At 51.0% G+C, this 20,855-nt stretch overlaps 1 protein-coding gene across 2 annotated transcripts in view; it reads left to right on the top strand.

Moving 5' to 3' along the window:
* The first annotated feature begins 1,636 nt into the window (after positions 1 to 1,636).
* The window catches only part of L3MBTL2 (L3MBTL histone methyl-lysine binding protein 2), a 25,269-nt gene continuing 6,050 nt past the window's right edge, over positions 1,637 to 20,855 (top strand). The window contains exons 1-11 of one of the 2 annotated variants that reach the window (XM_007975898.3): positions 1,637 to 1,735; positions 5,525 to 5,762; positions 9,599 to 9,732; positions 12,041 to 12,164; positions 13,015 to 13,094; positions 14,617 to 14,734; positions 15,924 to 16,058; positions 16,388 to 16,476; positions 19,227 to 19,458; positions 19,919 to 19,995; positions 20,160 to 20,264. In XM_007975898.3, the coding sequence (XP_007974089.1) occupies positions 1,712 to 1,735; positions 5,525 to 5,762; positions 9,599 to 9,732; positions 12,041 to 12,164; positions 13,015 to 13,094; positions 14,617 to 14,734; positions 15,924 to 16,058; positions 16,388 to 16,476; positions 19,227 to 19,458; positions 19,919 to 19,995; positions 20,160 to 20,264 (1,356 nt within the window). In that variant the 5' untranslated portion in view covers positions 1,637 to 1,711. Of the gene's footprint in view, positions 1,736 to 5,524; positions 5,763 to 9,556; positions 9,733 to 12,040; positions 12,165 to 13,014; positions 13,095 to 14,616; positions 14,735 to 15,923; positions 16,059 to 16,387; positions 16,477 to 19,226; positions 19,459 to 19,918; positions 19,996 to 20,159; positions 20,265 to 20,855 lie in introns of those variants that run through there. The other variant, XM_007975899.3, reaches the window with a different exon arrangement.

The following is a 20,855-nucleotide window of genomic DNA, read 5'->3' as shown; positions in this document are numbered from 1 at the left end:
AATACAAAAAATTAGCTGGCATGGTGGTGGGCACCTGTAGTCTCAGCTACTTGGGAGGCTGAGGCAGGAGAATGGTGTGAACTCGGGAGGTGGAGCTTGCAGTGAGCCGAGATCGTGCCACTGCACTCCAGCCTGGGCAACAGAGCGAGACTCCGTCTCAAAAAAGAAAGAAAGAAAGAGAGAGAGAGAGAGGGAGGGAGGGAGGGAGGAGGGAAGGAAGGAAGGAAGGAAGGAAGGAAGGAAGGAAGGAAGGAAGGAAGGAAGGAAGGAAGGAAGGAAGGAAAGGGTGACCACTTGAAGGGCTGCTGAAATGGGCCGGTGGCTTGTATTAGAGTGGTAGTGGCGGAAACACAGGATATATTTTGGAGGTAGAAAAACCAACATGCCACAACATGTTGGCAGCATGGATACAGGGGTTTAGGATGGAAGGGGTTGAAGGAAAGAAAGACATCTAGGAAGAGTTTCACATCTCCATGGTGGACCTCAAATTTAGGCATATGTTTTTTATGTATTCAGCCTCCACATATTGCATTTAGAGTCTCAATTAATTCATTGGGATACAACATAGCATAGAGAAGGAATTTGTACTAAATTTGGAATCCCAATCCTGTGGCCTTGGAAAGTGCCTAAACCTGAAGAGCCACCACTTCCTCTTCTTTCAAACGGTGATAGGATGTGTAAGGGTTTGAAAAGATGTTTGCAAAGCTCCACAACAGCACCTAGAACTCAGGGTGTCTAAAGAGGTTGTGGGAAACCCTAACGGGATGAGGTAGAGAGCCTCAGATTCAAGGTTTTTACCCAGGAGGGAGTGCTGAATGAGGAAGGTTGCAAGATTTTGAGGAGGCTGGACATTTACAGCATTGAGAAAAAGAATATTCCAGTTTCAGCTGACGCGGTGGCTCACGCCTGTAATCCCAGCACTTTGGGAGGCTGAGGCGGGGGGATCATGAGGTCAGGAGTTCAAGACCAGCCTGGCCAAGATGGTGAAACCCCATCTCTACTAAAAAATACAAAACTTAGCCGGGCTTGGTGGCGGGCGCCTGTAATCCCAGCTACTTGGGAGGCTGAGGCGCGAGAATCGCTTGAACCCGGAAGGTGGAGGTTGCAGTGAACCAAGATCGCGCCACTGCACTCCAGCCTGGGCGACAGGGCAAGACTTCGTCTCAAGAAAACACACACACACACATACACACACAGTATTCCAGTTTCTTTTTTTTTTCTTCTTTTCAATCTGGAGTATTTCAGTTTCTGCCTGAGTTGGAAATGAGTCCCTCTGCTATGCATCCCAGCAAAAGGACACCTTAAATACCTAACCCGGGAGAGTACGAGGTTATTCCTGGAGTCTGGAACAGTGACTATCATAGGTGCTCAGTAACCGTTTAGTGAATAACATCCCAATGAAGTCAAGAGGTGGGCGTAACTGGAACAGTCGGCGTGAAACGCACCAGGTTTCCAGCGTCCCTGGTTTCCACGTCACTATGGTAACGCCCCACCCTGCACACCCAAGGCGAACTACAATTACCACAAGCGCCCGCGGTTTCCCCGCCCAAAGGGAGAGAATGGCGCGAGCAAGCACGGAACCGGCTTTTCCTCCTTCCTGCAGCGTGATTGGCCCGCGGCTCAGGGAGGCGACCAATGAGTGCTCTCGTGGAGAGCGACGAGGCCAATATGGCTTCCTGCGCCTGGTGACGCTTGGCGATACTGAGGTCTCATGGAGAAGCCCCCGAGTATTGAGGTGAGAAGGAGAGGACTTAGTGTGACTTGGAAGGGGAACCCCGAGATCCTCGCTCCGTGGACCCTTCTTTAGGGCTTTTAGCGACGTCTGGAGGATGGAAGGTGGAAGGATGGATAAACTGAGATAGTTAAACTGAGCCAGGGCCAGAGGCGACTGGCGTTACTTTTTGCTCCTCTCCTGCTGGGGCCAATGTTCGGCGAGTTCAGGGAGGAACAGCCGTCCCTGGCCTGGGGGAAGGGGAACTAGGTTTAGGGTATGAGAGCTCCTGAATCTTCTTTTTCCTCATTGTCTCGTGGCCGTGTTCTTTAGAGCTTGTGAGGCCTGTTACATGAGGTGGGAAGTGAAGGGTGATTAACGTTGGGTGAACATCACTCCTTGTCTGTAACGTTCATGTGCATTATCTTCCAGTACACTCACAGGAATTATGTATTATTCTTTCGTCTTTGTCGTTCAAGCCACTGAGGCTTAGAGGTGGTGCGACGCCCCAGGAAGTTACCCCGGCTGGAAAGTGAAGGAGGTTGGCTCTAAGTCTGGCCGCCTCCGAAACTGTCTGTTATGCTTTTCACATTGTACTGCAACCTGGAACCCACTCATCCCTTTTGTTTTTTCTTTCAGACGGAGTCTCGCTCTGTTGCCCAGGCTAGAGTGCAGTGGCCCGATTGCGGCTCCCTGCAACCTCCGTCTGCCGGGTTCAAGCAATTCTCCTGTCTCCGCTTCCCATGTAGCTGGGATTACAGGCATGCGCAACCACACCCGGCTAATTTTTATATTTTTAGTAGAGACGAGGTTTCATCATGTTGGTCAGACTGGTTTCGAACTCCTGACCTCAGGTGATCTGACTGCTTCGCCTTGACCTCCCAAAGTGCTGGGATTACAGGCCTGAGCCACTGCACCCCGCCTCATCCTTTAATCATTTGGTTTCTGGGCACCTTATATTTAAGAGACGGGTTGTTCCTCTGTTGCCCTGGCTGGAGTGCAGTGGTTACTCACAGGCGTGATGACAACGCACTGCAGCCTCGAACTCGGGCTCGTGCAATCCTCACACCTCAACCTCCTAAGTAGCTGGGACTATAGGTGGTCTCTGTCACCCTGCCTGACAAGGGTACCTATATTTGAACTGTTTCCTTTCTAGCATATTTGCATGTATAGTTGCAAATATAAAGTGGAATAGCTCAAACATTCTGCAAGGGTAAAGGAAAATAATAATGTGGAGAAAAAGAATGGCATGTCACACTTTTAGAGCTGTTACTGACTGCTGGAAATAGAACTAGGCTTTACATATCTTAATCTTCATAAGAATTATCTAAAGAAAGCTTATTATCTCTCTTGTAATGATGAAGAACTGAGGGTAGCAAGATAAAATGTGCACAAAATCACACAGTTAATAAATGTTAGAGCCAGGATTCAAACCTAGGCAAATCATAGTCTATGCTTTCAACCAGTAAAAGTTGGCAAGGTTTATTGAGCACTTACTATATGCAAGTCACTATTCTGAGTGCTTTGCCTGTATTGTCTCTTACTTCTCCCCCAAATCCTTTTTTTTTTTTTTTTTTTTTGAGACAGAGTTGCTCTCTATCACCCAGGCTGGAGTGCAGTGGTGCAATCATAGCTCACTGCAGCCTTGACCTCCCTGGCTCAAGAGATCCTCCCACTTCAGCCTCCCTAACCACCACGCCCAGCTAATTTTTTCCAGTTTTTGTAGAGACAGGGTTTCCCTATGTTGCCCAGTCTGGTCTTGAACTCCAGGCTCAAGCAATCCTCCTGCCTCGGCCTCCCAAAGTGCTGCGATTACAGGCATGAGCCACTGTGGCCAGCCCCCAAACCCTGTGAAATAAGTGGTACTATCCTCATTGTACAGATGTGGAAACTGAAACACTGCAAAATTGACTTGCTGCAGGTCATACAGCAAGTAAGCACTAGAGATGGTATTTGAGCTCTTCACACCTTTTTTTTTTTCCCTTTGAGACAGCGTCTCCCTCTGTCATCTAGGCTGGACTGCAGTGATGTGACCATGATTCAGTACAGCCTTGACCTCCCAGGCTCAAGCTATCTTCCCACCTCAGCCTTCTGAGTAGCTAGAACTACAGGTGCATACCACCACCACCTGGCTTTTTTTTTTTTCTTTTGAGACAGGATCTCACTCTCTTGCCCAGGCTGGATAGCAGTGGCATGGTTATGGCTCACTACCGCCTTCACCTCCCAGGCTCAAGCAATCCTTCCACCTCAGCTCCAAGGAGCTGGGAATACAGGCACATGCCACCACACCTGGCTATTTATTTTTATTTTTTTGAGACGGAGTCTGGCTGTCGCCCAGGATGGAGTGCAGTGGCACCATCTCGGCTCACTGCAAGCTCCGTCTCCCAGGTTCACGCCATTCTCCTGCCTCAGCCTCCTGAGTAGCTGGGACTACAGGCTCCCACCACCACGCCTGGTTAATTTTTTTTATTTTTAGTAGAGACAGGGTGGTTAGCCTGTTAGCCAGGATGGTCTCGATCTCCTGACCTTGTGATCCACCTGCCTCAGCCTCCCAAAGTGCTGGGATTACAGGCGTGAGCCACCACACCCAGCTGAGTCAAATATTTTTATTTTATAGATGAGAAAATTGAAGCCCACAGAAGTTAAATGACTTGCTCAAGGCCCTATAGCTAGTTAGGATCAGAGCTGAACCTAGCGCTATAGTACACCCCAAGATGCCACAGTTATCTGTGTGTCATCTGCCTCTCCGATCCTCTTTGGAGCAGTCTGGGTCCCAAATTAACTTTTCTGTGACTTAAATTGTTTCTGAGTTGAGATCATTTTGATGTAATATTGAACAGAGAAGACCTTTCTTTTTTCTTTTGGAGACAGAGTCACTCTGTCATGCAGGCTGGAGTACAGTGGTACGATCTTAGCTCACTGCAACCTTCGCCTCCCGGGTTCAAGCAGTTCTCTGCCTCAGCCTTCCAAGTACCTGGGATTACAGGCGCCTGCCACCACACCTGGCCAATTTTTGTATTTTTAGTAGAGACAGGGTTTCACCATCTTGGCCAGCTTGGTCTTGAACTCCTGACCTCGTGATCCACCCGCCTTGGCCTCCCAAAGTACTAGGATTTCAGGTATGGGCCACCATGCTCTGCTAAGAATTAATTTGTAATATATATCTTCTACCCCAGAAGGTCTTTGTGAAGTACCTTAGGATATTTCACTTTTTTTTTTTTTTTTTTTTTTTTTTTTGAGATAGAGTCTTGCTCTGTCACCCAGACTGGAGTGCAGTGGCACAATCTTGGCTCACTGCAGCCTCTGCCTCCTGGGTTTAAGCGATTCTCTGCGCCAGCCTCCCGAGTGACTGGGACTACAGGCACCCACCACCACACCTGGCTCTTTTTTTTTTTTTTTTTTTTTTTTTTGTATTTTTTAGTAGAGACAGGGTTTCACCATCTTGGCCAGGCTGGTCTCGAACTCCTGACCTCAGGTGATCTGCCGGCCTTGGCCTCCCAAAGTGCTGGGATTACAGGCATGAGCCACTGCACCCGGCCCTCAATTTTACACAGTATTCTATTTGAACCATGTTAAAATATCATCATCTGTAAATCCACAGAGGAGCCTGGCGAATTCCTAACACATATTTTCTGTCTTGTTAAGCTGTCGTATTGCATCATGGTGGAGAAATGTGGAAATAGGAGTAATGATCCTGGTATTTGGAAGGTTCCCGGAAGTGTGAGGGGGCTGATAGCAGATCTGCAGCTTCTCCCCCCGTGCACTAAAGCCAACCATAATTCTTTCTACCTGGTTTGTGTCATCCTCCATTAGGAGACCCCGTCTTCAGAACCAATGGAGGAAGAGGAAGATGACGACTTGGAGCTGTTTGGTGGCTATGATAGTTTCCGGAGTTATAACAGCAGTGTGGGCAGTGAGAGCAGCTCCTATCTGGAGGAGTCAAGTGAAGCAGAAAATGAGGATCGGGAAGCAGGGGAACTGCCAACCTCCCCCCTGCATTTGCTCAGCCCTGGGACTCCTCGCTCCTTGGATGGCAGTGGTTCTGAGCCAGGTGCCTTCAGAGTGTCCCCTGAGGATGGAGAGGAGTTGGAAGATTATAGAGGAAGAGGGCGATGGATATAGGCCATATGGGCAGAGCCATCCAGATGTAAAAGGCTGTTAACTGTGATTTCTAAGGGATCAGATGTGTAAGGATCTGTAAGGGAGACAGAAGCACCCCAAGTAGCCAACAGCAGTACTTCCTTTGCTGAATTTTTTTTTTTTTTTTTTTTTTTAAGACTTGAGTCTCGCCCTGTTGCCCAGGATGGAGTGCAGTGGCATGATCTTGGCTCACTGCAACCTCCACCTCCCGAGTTCAAGTGATTCTCGTGCCTCAGCCTTCCAAGTCGCTGGGACTACAGGCACCCACCACCACACCCAGCTAATTTTTGTATTTTTAATAGAGGTGGGGGTTCACCATGTTGACCAGGCTGGTCTCGAACTCCTGAACTCAGGAGATTCACCCACCTCGGCTTCCCAAAGTGTTGGGATTACAGAAGTGAGCCACTGTGCCTGGCCCCAGTCTAATTTCACATTGTGACTTCATTCATTCTCTCATACAACTAATGTGTATTCAGCACAGTTTAGATGCCGCTGAATAACACGGTGCTGCTTTTTTGTGTAAGTATATACAGTGGATTTCCAGCCTGGATGTTAGAAGATAGGAAACCTAAAGTGTTTTGGTTCCTTTCTCAGAAGGAACAAATAGCTTGTGGCTTGGAAGTCAGGGTGGGAGTGGGGAGGTAATACACGATAAAGTGACCCTGGGTAGGAGGATTGGTTTGGGGGCGGGCAGATGAGCATCCCTGTGGATCATCTGGAAGCCAGTTGAGTTCAGAAATGTGATGCTTGGACAGCTGCTGAACCCCTGTGTCACGGCCTCCCATGTGTGGGCTGCCTGTGAAGAGAGGCAGGCTAGTCTGTGATGACACTGCCATCCTTTGGATCCCAAACTTTTTTTGTTTTGAGACAGGGTCTCATTCTGTCACCCTGGCTGGAGTGCAGTGGTGTGAAAATGGCTCACACTGCAGCCTTGACCTCCTGGGCTCAGGCAGTCCTTCCACCTGAACCTCCTGAGTAGCTGGGACTACAGGTGTATGCCACCATGCCTGGCTAAGTTTTGTGGTTTTTTTTTGTAAAGACAGGGTTTTGCCATGTTGCCCAGCTGGTCTTGAACTCCCAAGCTCAAGTGATCCCCCACCTCGGCCTCCTAAAGTGCTAGGATTCAGGCGTGAGCCACTGCACCCGGCCCCAAACTTGTTACAAGAGTAATCTAATACTCTTTGCTGTTGAATCTTACTTTTTTTTTTTTTTTTTTGAGATGGAGTCTCGCTCTATCGCCCAGGCTGGAGTGCAGTGGCGCAATCTTGGCTCACTGCAAGCTCCGCCTCCCGGGTTCAGGCCATTCTCCTGCCTCAGCCTCCCAAGTAGCTGGGACTACAGGCGCCTGCCACCAGGCCCGGCTAATTTTTTTTTTTTTTTTTTTTTTTTTTTTTTTTTTTTTTTTTTTTTTTGGAGACGGAGTCTTGCTCTGTCGCCCAGGCTGGAGTGCAGTGGCCAGATCTCAGCTCACTGCAAACTCCGCCTCCCGGGTTCACGCCATTCTCCTGCCTCAGCCTCCCGAGTAGCTGGGACTACAGGCGCCCGCCACCACGCCCGGCTAGTTTTTTGTATTTTTTAGTAGAGACGGGGTTTCACCGTGTTAGCCAGGATGGTCTCGATCTCCTGACCTCGTGATCCGCCCGTCTCGGCCTCCCAAAGTGCTGGGATTACAGGCTTGAGCCACCACGCCCGGCCTAATTTTTTGTATTTTTAGTAGAGATGGGGTTTCACCATGTTAGCCAGGATGTTCTCGATCTAACCTTGTGATTCGCCCACTTTGGCCTCCCAAAGTACTGGGATTATAGGCGTGAGCCACTGCGCTCAGCCTTATTTCCTTTCTATTCATGTTGTCTTCTTTTCATCCCTTGCCTTTTTTATCTTTCTCTCTTCTATCCTCTTCCAACCCTTCTCTTAGAATCTTAGGATTTAGAACTAGAAGGAACCATTAGAGACCACTTAGACCAGGGATTCTGCACAATAGAATCATCTAGGGGAGCTTTTAACAAACTATAGGTGCCAGTCTCCTATCATAGACCATTAGAATTTTAGGTTCAGGCTTTTTTTTTTTTTCTTTTTTTTCTTTTTTTGATATGGAGTTTTGCTCTTGTTGCCCAGGCTGGAGTGCAATGGCGCCATCTCAGCTCACTGCAACCTCCGCCTCCTGGGTTGAAGGGATTCTCCTGCCTCATTCACCCCAGTAGCTGGGATTATAGGCACCCACCACCATGCCTGGCTAAGTTTTTTGTATGTTCAGTAGAGATAGGGTTTCACCATGTTGGCCAGGCTGGTCTATGAACTCCTGACCTCAGGTAATCTACCTGCCTCGGCCTCCTAAAGTGCTGAGATTACAGGTGTGGAGCCACTGTGCCAGCTCAGGCATTTTTAAAAGCTCCCCAGGTGGGTCTAATAGTGAAGTCACGGGCCAGGCGTGGTGACTCACGCCTGTAATCCCAGCACATTGGGAGGCCGAGGCAGGCGGATCACCTGAGGTCAGGAGTTCAAGACCAGCCTGCTCAACATGGCGAAACCCCTACTAAAGATACAAAAAATTAGCCGGGCGTAGTGGCACATGCCTGTAGTCTCAGCTACTCAGGAGGCTGAGGCAGGAGAATCCCTTGAACCCGGGAGTTGAAAGTTGCAATGAGCCGAGATGGCGCCACTGCACTCCCGCCTGGGTGACAAGAGCGAAACTCCATCTCAAAAAAAAAAAATGAAGTCACAATTAAAACACTGATCTAGCCGGCCGTAGTCGCTCACGCCTGTAATCTCAACACTTTGGGAGGCCGAGGTGGGCGGACCATGAGGTCAGGAGATCGAGACCATCCTGGCTAACACGGTGAAACCCCATCTCTACTAAAAATACAAAAAAATTAGCTGGGCTTGATGGCGGCACCTGTAGTCGCAGCTACTAGGGAGGCTGAGGGAGGAGAATGGCGTGAACCTGGGAGGCAGAGCTTGCAGTGAGCCGAGATCGTGCCACTGCACTCCAGCCTGGTCGACAGAGTGAGACTCCGTCTCAGAAAAAAAAAAAAAAAAAAAAACACGGATCTAGTTCAGTCCCTTTACTATATAGATGAGAAAATAGAGCCATAGAGGTTAAGTGACTTTGGCACTTTTTCTTCCTATAAATTTTTTCTCTTCTTTTTTTTTGAGACAGTGTCTTATTTTGTCGCCCAGGCTAGAGGTACAGTGGTGCAAACATGGCTCACTGCAGCCTCAACCTCCTGGGCTCAAGCAGTCCCCCTCCTCCACTTTAACCTCCCAAGAAGCTGGGACAACAGGCGTGTGCCATCACACCAGGCCTTTTTTTTTTTTTTTTTTTTTTTTTTTGCAACAAGGTCTTGCTGGGTTGCCCAGGATGGTCTCGAATTCCTGCCCTCAAGCAATCCTCCCTCCTTGGCCTCCCAAACTGCTGGGATTACAGACAGGAGCTACCATGCCTGGCCTCTTCTCACTTTCCTCTCACAGACTTTTCAACACTCACCTATTCCCCCAGTTGTCCTCATGGATTTCCATTAGCTCCTCTGTTGACATATGCAGCCAAGGGAGGCCAAGCAGCAGCACTTTGTTCAGGTAGATTCAGGATATACATGCCAGTACCTCCCATTCCTTCTCTTATTCCATTAGCCTTGGTCGGGGCAGGGGCTCACCTGGTTAATGCAGTGCCCCAGGTTTTGAAGGGCCCATCATTTTGTTTGCTTTGAGGTGGCCGTATCGGGTGAGTCATGTGCTAAGTTCTCTTCCCAGCTGTCTGTGAGATGTGTGGTATCGTGGGTACAAGGGAAGCCTTCTTCTCCAAGACCAAGAGGTTCTGCAGCGTCTCCTGCTCCAGGAGCTACTCCTCCAACTCCAAGAAAGCCAGTATCTTGGCTAGATTACAGGTGAGAGGCAGTCACCTGGGTCCTTCCCGGGGCCTTTGGTGCTGAGATAGGAACCACTAATTGACTGAAGGCAAGGGCCAGGAAAGTTTGAAAAGCCCCTTGCTGGTGGCCAGCTGGTATTTATTATGTTCTCAAACTTCAGCGGACGGAAGAATCCATTTATGGAGCTTTTTAAATTATAGGTTCCTGAAGCTACCGTCCATTCCCTACCCTCATCCCCCAGAGTCTGGTGTATTCGGTACATTTTAAACAAGAACTCTGGGGAAGTCTGACACCCTTGGTCTTCACCCCACACTTTTATACATCCTTTGAAAGGAAGCTGGGAAACAGGCCCAAGGTTCACCAGCCATGGTGGCTTCAGGAAGTCCATGCCTTGTCTGACTCCATGTCACAGGCAGCTACCTAGAAAGTCTTGCCAATTTTCTAAATTACTGACATTTATAGAATTTTTAGAGATGGAAAGGTTCTTGGATGTGGTGTTAAACCCACACATTTATTAAGTATACTGAAGTCCAAGGAGGTAGAATAACATACCTAGTGTGGCTCTGTAGGAAGAGAATGGCAGAATTGAGGCTGGAACCTAATCTCAGGGGCTTGATCTTACATTGTTTCCCAGTAGCTGTGACCAGCATCCACAACACTGCTTCCCAAATTTGCCTGCATGCTGGGATCACGTGGAAGGTTTAAAAAATATTGATGCTGGTCAGGTACAGTGGCGCACGCCTATAATCCTAGCACTTTGGGAGGCCGAGGCGGGTGGATCACGAGGTCAGGAGATGGAGACCATCCTGGCCAACATGATGAAACCCCGTCTCTACAAAAAATACATAAATTAGCCAGGCGTGGTGGCGTGCGCCTGTAGTCCCAGTTAGGAGGCTGAGGCAGGAGAATTGCTTGAACTTGGAGGGTGGAGGTTGCAGTGAGCTGAGATCGTGCCACTGCACTCCAGCCTGGGGAAAAAGAAAAATAAAATTAAAAAAATATATTGATGCTTGGGTCCTACTCCGAAAGATTCTGATTTAACTGGGATGGCGTGTGGCCTGGACAGAGATTGAAAGAGCTCCCAGGTGATCCTAATGTGCAGCAAAGCTTGAGGACCACCAATGTTTATTAGAAACTGCTGTGTTCTAGAGCCTGCTTACTGCTTCATACACTATCGCCTTTGTGAGACAATTACCATTGTTTCCCCATTTTGTAGATGTTAGTCAAGGCACAGAAAGATCCCTCTCTTCAGAGAGCTAAGAATAATATTGGTAATATTAATAGCTACAGTTTGGGAGTACTCGCTAAGGGCTTGACATTCTCAGTCCAATTAATGATCTTTAAAATTTTGATTTTTTAAAAAATTCCTTTTTATAAAGGCTCAGAAATTTCAGTAACTTTTTTTTTTTTTTTTTTTTTTTTTTTTTTTTTTTTTTGAGACGGAGTCTCGCTCTGTCGCCCAGGCTGGACTGCAGTGGCCGGATCTCAGCTCACTGCAAGCTCCGCCTCCCGGGTTCACGCCATTCTCCTGCCTCAGCCTCCCGAGTAGCTGGGACTACAGGCGCCCGCCACCGAGCCCGGCTAGTTTTTTGTATTTTTTTAGTAGAGACGGGGTTTCACCGAGTTAGCCAGGATGGTCTCGATCTCCTGACCTCGTGATCCGCCCGTCTCGGCCTCCCAAAGTGCTGGGATTACAGGCTTGAGCCACCGCGCCCGGCCAAATTTCAGTAACTTACTTAAAGGTATACAACTAAAAATTGTAGAACTGGGATTTGCCCCTAGGTTTGCTTGGGACTTAAACCCAGATTTCTGCCTCACTGATCTCCTTAGTAAATTCCTGGTCAGTGCTTAAGTTACAAAATACAGACCAGATCAGTGGCCATTCCCTTTGGAAAGGGAGGACCCCCTTTGAGTACCTGATGAAAGCCGTGGACCCTCTCCTGAACATTCGTGTATGTACAGAAGGTTGCCTCCTAGTTCATGAGCGTTTCTGGCCCCCTGTGAGGCCCATTCTTTGCTTTGGATCTATTGGTAGCGACACTGGAGGAAGGAGATGACTGAGACTTGAATCTGGGATGGTAGAAAGGCTTAAAAGATAGAACATGGGTCTCTCCCTGCTCTGCAACCCTGCCTAGCACCCCCGACCCTTCCCCACAACCACCCCCTGAGCTCAGGATTGTTACTGTCATCACTGTTTCACACATGAAAAAACTGAAGCCCAAAAGAGGTTAAGTCACCGACCCAAGCCCAGGACTTCAACTTGGCAGCCCAAATCCAGAGTCATGATCCCAGCCGCTGGGCTACACATAGCCTCTCTCCTCTCCAGGGAAAACCACCCACCAAGAAAGCCAAAGTCCTGCACAAGGCTGCCTGGTCTGCCAAAATTGGAGCCTTCCTCCACTCCCAAGGGACAGGACAGCTGGCAGATGGGACACCAACAGGACAAGACGGTAAGATAGCAGAGGGCTCCGCTTAGGAAGCTGCCATGGCTGAGGAGGAGGCTGGGTTTGGGGTGGCCTTTTCTAGGAACGAAGACTGGGCAAACCGGCCAGGTGGAAAGTGCGCTAAGCCAGGGTCACCACAGATCGCATCTTCCTCACCTGTTGGAGATTGTGGAAATTACCCAGAAAAATCCCTTCAGCCACCCTTAAATCACCAGGACTCCTACCCATGATCATTCAAATGCCAAGAATTGGCTGTTTTTGTTTCTCTTTGCGTTTCTCCCTGTGGTTTCTGTTTCCCTGGGGCAATGAAGGCCCGGATCTGGTTGAAGGCAGGTTTGGAGAGGAAAGGAGCCTCTTTCTCTTTCTCTGAGTGTACAGCAATTGCTAAGCAAGTTAAACGGATGCATAAAGCAACTCTGCTATCACTGTTCTGAGTTTCTAACTGAAATTGAGCTCAGCAGGCAGGAGCTCAGTTGGAGGGGCCCTGGTGTGTGCGCACCCCCTCCCCCACATTTAGATTGGGTGTGGCCAATCAGGTTGAGGGAGGTGGGAGGAATTTAAGCCAGGGATATTTGAATTTTCCTCTTTGGGGGAAGAAGGGCGAGAAATTTCCCTTTGAATGTTCCTCTACTCCTGAGAGTCTTGCCACCTTTCAATTCAGTCAACAGTGGTCCCTCATGGCCACTGGTGGAGCAGGTATAGGAGTGAAGGAGGGTGTCGTGGGCAGCGCTGTGAGAGGGGCTGCTGGGGGTGGGGGACCTACCTCTGCAGGTCCCACAGGGCCCTTGGGGTCCAGGCTCCTGGAGTGGCTGCTGCTCAGGCTCCCAGCCTGACTCGTCCTCTTTCTGCTCTGCAGCTCTGGTCTTGGGCTTCGACTGGGGGAAGTTCCTAAAGGATCACAGTTACAAGGCTGCTCCTGTCAGCTGTTTCAAGCACGTGAGTGCCCTCGAGCTGAGGGAGGGAGGCCAGGGAGCCGGGCATGGAGCTGCTCCTCTACCTGCTTCACTGGGTGGCTTCAGGCTGGACGGTGGCAGTGGGGAGGTTTTTGCCCTGAATTCTCTAATAGTCTCAGCATTTTCATTCCCAGGGGAGTTGCCTCATACCTGTGTTTAACACATATAATCCAATTTGCTTTGTAAAAAGCCTGCCCCTGGGTGCCTGGGCTAGCACAGCTGTGTCCAGGATCTGTGACGAACTAAACTCAAGTGACCAGGAAGATGGAATGGGATACCCCAACTGGCTGAAGCCAGGGCTGAGAATAAAAAAGGTGAATTTGGCCGGGCACAGTGGCTCACACCTGTAATCCCAGCACTTTGGGAGGCCGAGGCGGGCAGATCACCTGAGGTGGGGAGTTCGAGACCAGCCTGGCCAACATGGTGAAACCCCATCTCTACTAAAAATACAAAAATTAGCTGGAAGTGATGGCGGGCACCTGTAATCCCAGCTACTTGGGAGGCTGAGACAGGAGAATCCCTTGAACTTGGGAGGCTGAGGTTGTAATGAGCTGAGATTGCGCCACTGCATTCCAGCATGGGTGATGAGAAAGACTCTTAAAAAAAAGTGATTTTCCCAAAGGAGAGTCAAAAGTACCATTGGCAGGAAAGTGAGGATTAGGTACTGGGAAGGCAACTAAAACACCCCAGTGCTGTCCTGGGGCATTTTATTTTATTTTATTTTATTTTATTTATTTTTTTGAGATGGAGTTTCACGCTTGTTGCCCAGAGCTGGAGTGCAATGGCACTGTCGGCTCACAGCAGCCTCCCCCTCCCAGGTTCAAGCGATTCTCCTGCCTCAGCCTCCCGAGTAGCTGGGATTACAGGCGTGCACCACCACGCCTGGCTAATTTTGTATTTTTAATAGAGACGGGGTTTCTCCCTGTTGGTCAGGCTGGTCTTGAACTCCCAACCTCAGGTGATCTGCCCACCTGGGCCTCCCAGAGTGCTGGGATTACAGGTGTGAGCCACTGTGCCCGGGCCCCTGGAGCATTTTAATAGGAGGGAAGGTAGAGAGTAAACTTGCAAGGTGGATGGCTGTGTGTAAACGAGGGGGTCATGATGCCCAGAGCACAGGTTTGAGTGATGACTGAAGGAAAGTATATTTGTGCTAAGAACAGTGCCCCACCATTGCTCAGGCTGGCACGGGCACGAAGGGATCCAGTCTCACCAAGCCATCATGTGCCCAAAATGATACAGAAAGAAACCAGTCCTGTAAAGATTAGGACTCGGTTCTGTCTGACTCGGTCTCTAGGCATCACCCTGCATCCCACCACCTCCACTCCCCGGCTCAACTCTTCAAGGACAGGGGACCTCATCTCTTTATCCCTAGAGGCTGGTTCTGCACACAGTGGGTGATGCGAAAAGTGGAGGTACAAAGGAGGACTTGACTGAGGTCATGAGGCAGCCCGTCTCCCCTGCCAGCGCCGTTAGCTCACTCTCTCCGTACTCTCATCGCCACACAGGTCCCACTCTATGACCAGTGGGAGGATGTGATGAAAGGGATGAAGGTGGAGGTGCTCAACAGCGACGCTGTGCTCCCCAGCCGGGTGTACTGGATCGCCTCTGTCATCCAGACAGCAGGTGGGTGTTTAGCCAGGGCAGGGCCAGCGATGTGTCTGCAGGGTGACATCTCTATATGGGTGGACAGTGTTGTAGGCAGCAGTTGGCTTCATAAAAATCCCACCCACTGGGGTTTCTGCCCCACTTCTAAGGATTCTTCTACCAGAGAAGGGAACACAGAGCTTGGCAGACTTGGAAACTCTAATTTTTTTTGTTTTTGTTTTTTCGTTTGTTTTTTTAGATGGTGTCTTGCTCTTTCACCCAGGCTGGAGTGCAGTGGCGTGATCTCGGCTCACGGCAACCTCTGCCTCCTGGGCTCAAGCGATTCTCCTGCCTTAGCCTCCCAAATAGCTGGGACTACAGGCCACCTGGCCACCACATAACGGCTAATTTTTGTATTTTTAGTAGAGACGGAGTTTCACCATCTTGGCCAGGCTGGTCTCAACTCCTGACCTCAGGTGATCCTCTGCCTCCCAAAGTGCTGGGAGTACAGGTGTGAGCCACCGCGCCTGGCTGGAAACCCCAATTTATAAAGTTTGTTCCAGGGCCGGGTGTCATGGCTCACACCTCTAATCCCAGCACTTTGGGAGACAGAGGCAGGAGGATTGTTTGAGCTCAGGAGTTCGAGGCCAGCCTGGGCAACGTAGTGAGACACTGTCTTTACAAAAAATGAAAAAAATTTAAAAAGTAAAATTCATTCCAGGGATGATCAGGTTATAGAGAATTAACTCTCAGCACCATGCCATAATGCTTTCCTAACTAGGAGCATGAATTTGTTTGACTAAGACTGTTGTGGACAACAGGAATACACTTGCCTGGAAGTATAGGTGCCAGAAGTCCAGCTTAGGCTAGAGAAAAGAGAAGGCTTAAGAACATACCTTCCCCAGGCCGGGCACGGTGGCTCACGCTTGTAATCCCAGCACTTTGGGAGGCTAAGGAGGGCAGATCACAAGCTCAGGAGATCGAGACCATCCTGGCTAACACGGTGAAACCCCATCTCTACTAAAAACACAAAAAAATTAGCCAGGCATGGTGGCAGGCACCTGTAGTCCCAGCTACTCGGGAGGCAGAGCTTGCAGTGAGCTGAGATGGCGCCACTGCACTCCAGCCTGGGCGACAGAGCAAGACTCCGTCTCAAAACAATAAAAAAAATACAGCATACCTTCCCCAGCTCACCCTCCCTCACAGGTGCCCTTTCCTTTCCTCTCAGGGTATCGGGTGCTGCTTCGGTACGAAGGCTTTGAAAATGATGCCAGCCATGACTTCTGGTGCAACCTGGGAACTGTGGATGTCCACCCCATTGGCTGGTGTGCCATCAACAGCAAGATCCTCGTGCCCCCACGGAGTGAGTTGATGAGAACATTCCTTCTCTTGTTCCTGCAGGGCCCTGGTAGAGGGAGCGTCCTCTGCTTGTGTTAGGTAGAATGGGAGTCCTCTGTCTTGTTAGAACAGAAGCCACTTGCCCCCTGGCTTCCTGCCCTCCCTGTCTCAGAGGCCCAGGAGCCAATCCACGTGTGGAATCTGAGGTTCTCGGATGAAGTCTTTGTTGGCCTCGAGAGGCAGCTATTTTCCTCCCCACTGCTGAGGGGCCCCCACTCAGGGTTGGTGCTAGCATCCCTGTCGGTGGAGGTGTCGTCAGTCTGTGTAACCAGGATTCTGCTGATGCCTCCACAGCCATCCATGCCAAGTTCACCGACTGGAAGGGCTACCTCATGAAACGGCTGGTGGGCTCCAGGACGCTTCCTGTGGATTTCCACATCAAGGTCGGCAGTGAGCCCTTAACTGATGTCCCTTCTTCCGCTCTTCCATTTTTCTCCATCCTCCATGCTACTCACTGGAGCATGTTATCTGAGACTCTCTTGCCTGATGATCTTCAGCAGCTCCACATTTTGTAAGGCTGGAGACAAATGCTGCTGCTACATGGTTGCCATCTGCCTTTCTAGCCTGGTGTCAGCCACCGCCCCACCCAGACTCTGCTCCTACCGCACCAGTCATGCTGCTTTGTCTGCCTTTTGCTCTTCCAGAACCTTACCTTTGCTCATAGAATTTTTCAGAAGTGTTCACTCAGTAGATTTTATTGCATATGGTTTTTTTTTTGTTGTTTTTTGTTTTTGAGACAGAGTCTCGCTCTGTCGCCCAGGCTGGAGTGCAGTGGCACGATCTCAGCTCACTGCAAGCTCCACCTCCCGGGTTCACGCCGTGCTCCTGCCTCAGCCTCCCGAGTAGCTGGGACTACAGGCGCTCACCACCATGCCTGGCTAATTTTTTTGTATTTTTAGTAGAGTTGGGGTTTCACCGTGTTAGCCAGGATGGTTTCAATCTCCTGACCTCGTGATCTGCCTGCCTTGGCCTCCCAAAGTGCTGGGATTACAGGCATGAGCCACCATGCCCAGTCTTTTTTTTTCTTTTTAAGACAGAGTCTCGCTCTGTTGCCCAGGCTGGAGTGCAGTGGCACAATCTTGGCTCACTGCAACCTCTGCCTCCTGGGCTCAAGCAATTCTTCTACCTCAGCCTCCCAAGTAGCTGGGATTACAGGTGCACGTGCACCACCATACGTGGCTAATTTTTGTATTTTTAGTAGAGATGGGGTTTCACCATATTGCCCAGGCTTGTCTCGAACTCCTGACCTCAAGTGATCCAACAGCCTCGGCCTCCCAAAGTGCTGGGATTATAGGCATGAGCCACCGTGCCCAGCCTTACATACTTGTTTACAAGGCAATGTGGGAATACAAAGAATACAGACCCTGCCATCCAGAAATCTTTAGTCTGGCAGAGGAGACGAAAGCCATGCACACGAGTAATTGTAGTACAGCCTCGGTTCTAAGCCAGCGGTGTGCCTGGCACAGTACAGGGTAAGGCCTGGCCTGGGGCCCCTCTGGGCTGTCGGATTCTGTCTGGTTTAGGACGCCTGTGTGGCACAGAATCATCTGTTTGGCATTTAACTTTAAGAAATGATTTAGTAAAAATTAAGTCACATATGTACATGGTAAAAGTGACTCATACCTGTCTCAGTGTCTCAGCACCTTGGGAGGCCAAGGCGAGAGGATTACTTGAGGCCAGGAGTCCAAAACCAGCTTAGGCAACACCGTGAGACTTTGTCTCTTAAAAAACAAAATTAGTTGGGCTGGGCACAGTGACTCACTCTGTAATCCCAGCACTTTGGGAGGCCGAGGTTGGCAGATCACCTGAGGGCAGGAGTTCCAGACTAGCCTGGCCAACATGGCAAAACCCCGACTGTACTAGAAATGCAAAAATTAGCTGGGTGTGGTGGCACACACCAGTAATCCCAGCTAACTCAGGAGGCTGAGGTGGGAGAATTGCTTGCACCCGGGAGGCCAAAGTTGCAGTGAGCCGAGATTGTGCCCACTGCACTTCAGCCTGGGCCACAGAGCGAGGAGACTCCATTTCAAAAAAAAACAAAAACAAAAATGGCGTAGGATTGTGGGCTGCACTGTGTTGGCTGTAGAGGAAGAGAACGTGGCAGGGAAGGCAGCCCAGAGGGGCCCTGAGCCAGGCCTTACCCTGTGTTGTCTCTCACTCTCCTGAGTGCGCCTCTGGGATACCAGACGTGGGACAGGCAATTGGTGTCAGGGCGTATCCCAAGCCCTTGAGCTGGGCCAGAGGGTCTGTCTGGTTTAGGACCCCTGTGGCAGCTTTGCCTGTTGGCTGCTTTGTGACCTCTGAGACCTTTCCTTCTGGGTGTGTTTGGAAGTAGCGCTGCTTAGTCTAGTCTCGGCCAGTTCCTGACCCAGCCGTGCCCTGGGGCTGGAAAAGCCCTGCACCCTACCTGTTCCCTGCCCCAGGCAGGACAGCTCTGAAGTCACAGTGAACAAAAATAACCTCCTCCTCCTCTGTACCCCAGCACTGTGGCTCTCTGTAGGGCAGCTCGAGGGCATCTTGGTCACCATCTGTCATTAGGTCGGTTGCCACCGAGGCACTGTGAAAGCACTGCAGAGCTGCAGCCCATCAGGGTCAGAGTCGGAACTGGACACAGGGGACACTGGAAAGGGACACAGGAAGACTCAGTTCTCTGGACATGAGTCTCGTATGAGCCACAGGCAGAGGGCTGGGAGGTGGCGGGGAGTGCAGGGTGCCCAGGGATCAGAGTGCAGAGGCCACGAAGAGCACGGGCTGCACACCAGCTTCCAGGCCCAGCTCTGGCACAAATGAGTCTCTGTCACTCTGGGCAAGCGTGACCTCTCTGGGTCACTTTTCCTTAGTCTAAAGTGTGTTTTATGACTTGCATCAACTCATTGGCGTTTTGGTGGCGAGAAGTGGCATGCCCGTTGCGAGCTGTGTGCCTTCCCTCTGTGTCCTCCTAGGGAGTCGGCCAAGGGGAGCCTGGCAGCACAGGTGGTCTCATCTGCCACCTCCCGACTGATGGAGTCGGGGAGGACAACACCACACCTTCCCTGTCCTCCACGCACCGTGAAGAGACAGAGCAGGAGGGTCCAGGAGGGTGGGTGGGAGGAGCCCTCGGCCATAGCAGGTCTGTGTTCTGACATCGTTTCAGATGGTGGAGAGCATGAAGTACCCCTTTAGGCAGGGCATGCGGCTGGAAGTGGTGGACAAGTCCCAGGTGTCACGCACTCGCATGGCCGTGGTGGACACAGTAATCGGGGGTCGCCTACGGCTCCTCTACGAGGATGGTGACAGTGACGACGACTTCTGGTGCCACATGTGGAGCCCCCTGATCCACCCAGTGGGTTGGTCACGACGTGTGGGCCACGGCATCAAGATGTCAGGTTAGCAGAGCCCCAGGCCAGAGGGACTGCACGCTATGCTTCCCAGGGATGGGGTGGGAGCACCTTCCTACTCCTCACAGCAGGTCAGCAGGTGGATGTTGGCATGGCCACCCTGTGGTGATGACACTGCGCTCCAGAGAGCTTGACAAAAGTCACTCCACTCAACTTGTGAGTGGTAAAATCAAGATTTGAACCCAGATGCTACCAGCCCCGATCCTCTCCCATGTCATATGGGAGCAGTCCGGGTTTCGAGGGCTGAAGAGTCCCCTACAGAGAGCTCTGGATGTTTTCTGGACTCAACCTTTCTGTTTGCTCCTCTGGGTGGGGGGTCCTGAGATACAGAGATACAGCTGAGAACATGTGCAGAGCAGCCCCACATTCCCAGGGGAGGTGCAGAGATGGCCCAGGAGCCTCCTTCAACTCCCTTCTCTCCCTCATTCCCTATCCATCTCCTCCAAAGAGAGGCGAAGTGACATGGCCCATCACCCCACCTTCCGGAAAATCTACTGTGATGCCGTTCCTTACCTGTTCAAGAAGGTGAGACTCAGCCCTTGGGCACTTTTCCCCTCGGCCAAGGGTCCATTCCGGGCCTGAGGGACCTGGCTCTTCCCTGGGACCGTCCCTTTCCCTCCTGAGGCCTGCTTCCCTTACCTTTCCCCCTGGCCTGCCCAGGGAGTCCCCAGCTGTCCCATTCCTTTAAGGTACGAGCCGTCTACACAGAAGGCGGTTGGTTTGAGGAAGGGATGAAGCTGGAGGCCATTGACCCCCTGAATCTGGGCAACATCTGCGTGGCAACTGTCTGTAAGGTGAGCCAGGGCCGGCCTCCGGCCCCCACGAGGGGACCCATGTGGCCCAGAGCTCTAACTCCACTCGCCACTGTCAGGGGGTCTCTGGCACAGCCTCTCATCACTGGCTGTGCCCAGAGTCCCTGACTTTTGTGGGTGGGGCCTGGCCTGCCCCTTGCTCAGAATCTGCTTTCATGTCAGGGTCCAAGGCTCACTGGACGAGGGCTTCTTCAACACCTGAGCCGGGTCCTGTGTCAGGGTGGGCCCCTCCCTGTCACCTCCCTGGGGCCTTCTTGCTGTGTGCCATCTCCTTTGAGTGCTGGCCTAGGCAAGAGCCACAGCGGGGGTCACCTTGCTCCAAACCTCCTCATCGCCTCAGCCTGAGCAGCACCCCCCACCCCTGCATGGCCCTCCTGGAGGAGGCTGCTGACTTGTCCACGCCGCGGATCCGCTCCAGGCCAGGCGCGTGTGCTCACCTGAGAACACGGTCCAACAGGATGGACGCGGCCCCTGCTGGCGTGGTGTTTGCTGTCTAGTGGGGAAGAGAAAGAATCCCACGTGGACGCATCACAGAAGTGCTGTGTGCCCCAGAGAGGCTCAGGTGTCCTCCAG

Source organism: Chlorocebus sabaeus, chromosome 19 (assembly GCF_047675955.1).
Source record: "Chlorocebus sabaeus isolate Y175 chromosome 19, mChlSab1.0.hap1, whole genome shotgun sequence".
Lineage (NCBI taxonomy): Eukaryota > Metazoa > Chordata > Mammalia > Primates > Cercopithecidae > Chlorocebus > Chlorocebus sabaeus.
This window is presented reverse-complemented; position numbering and strand designations above follow the sequence as displayed.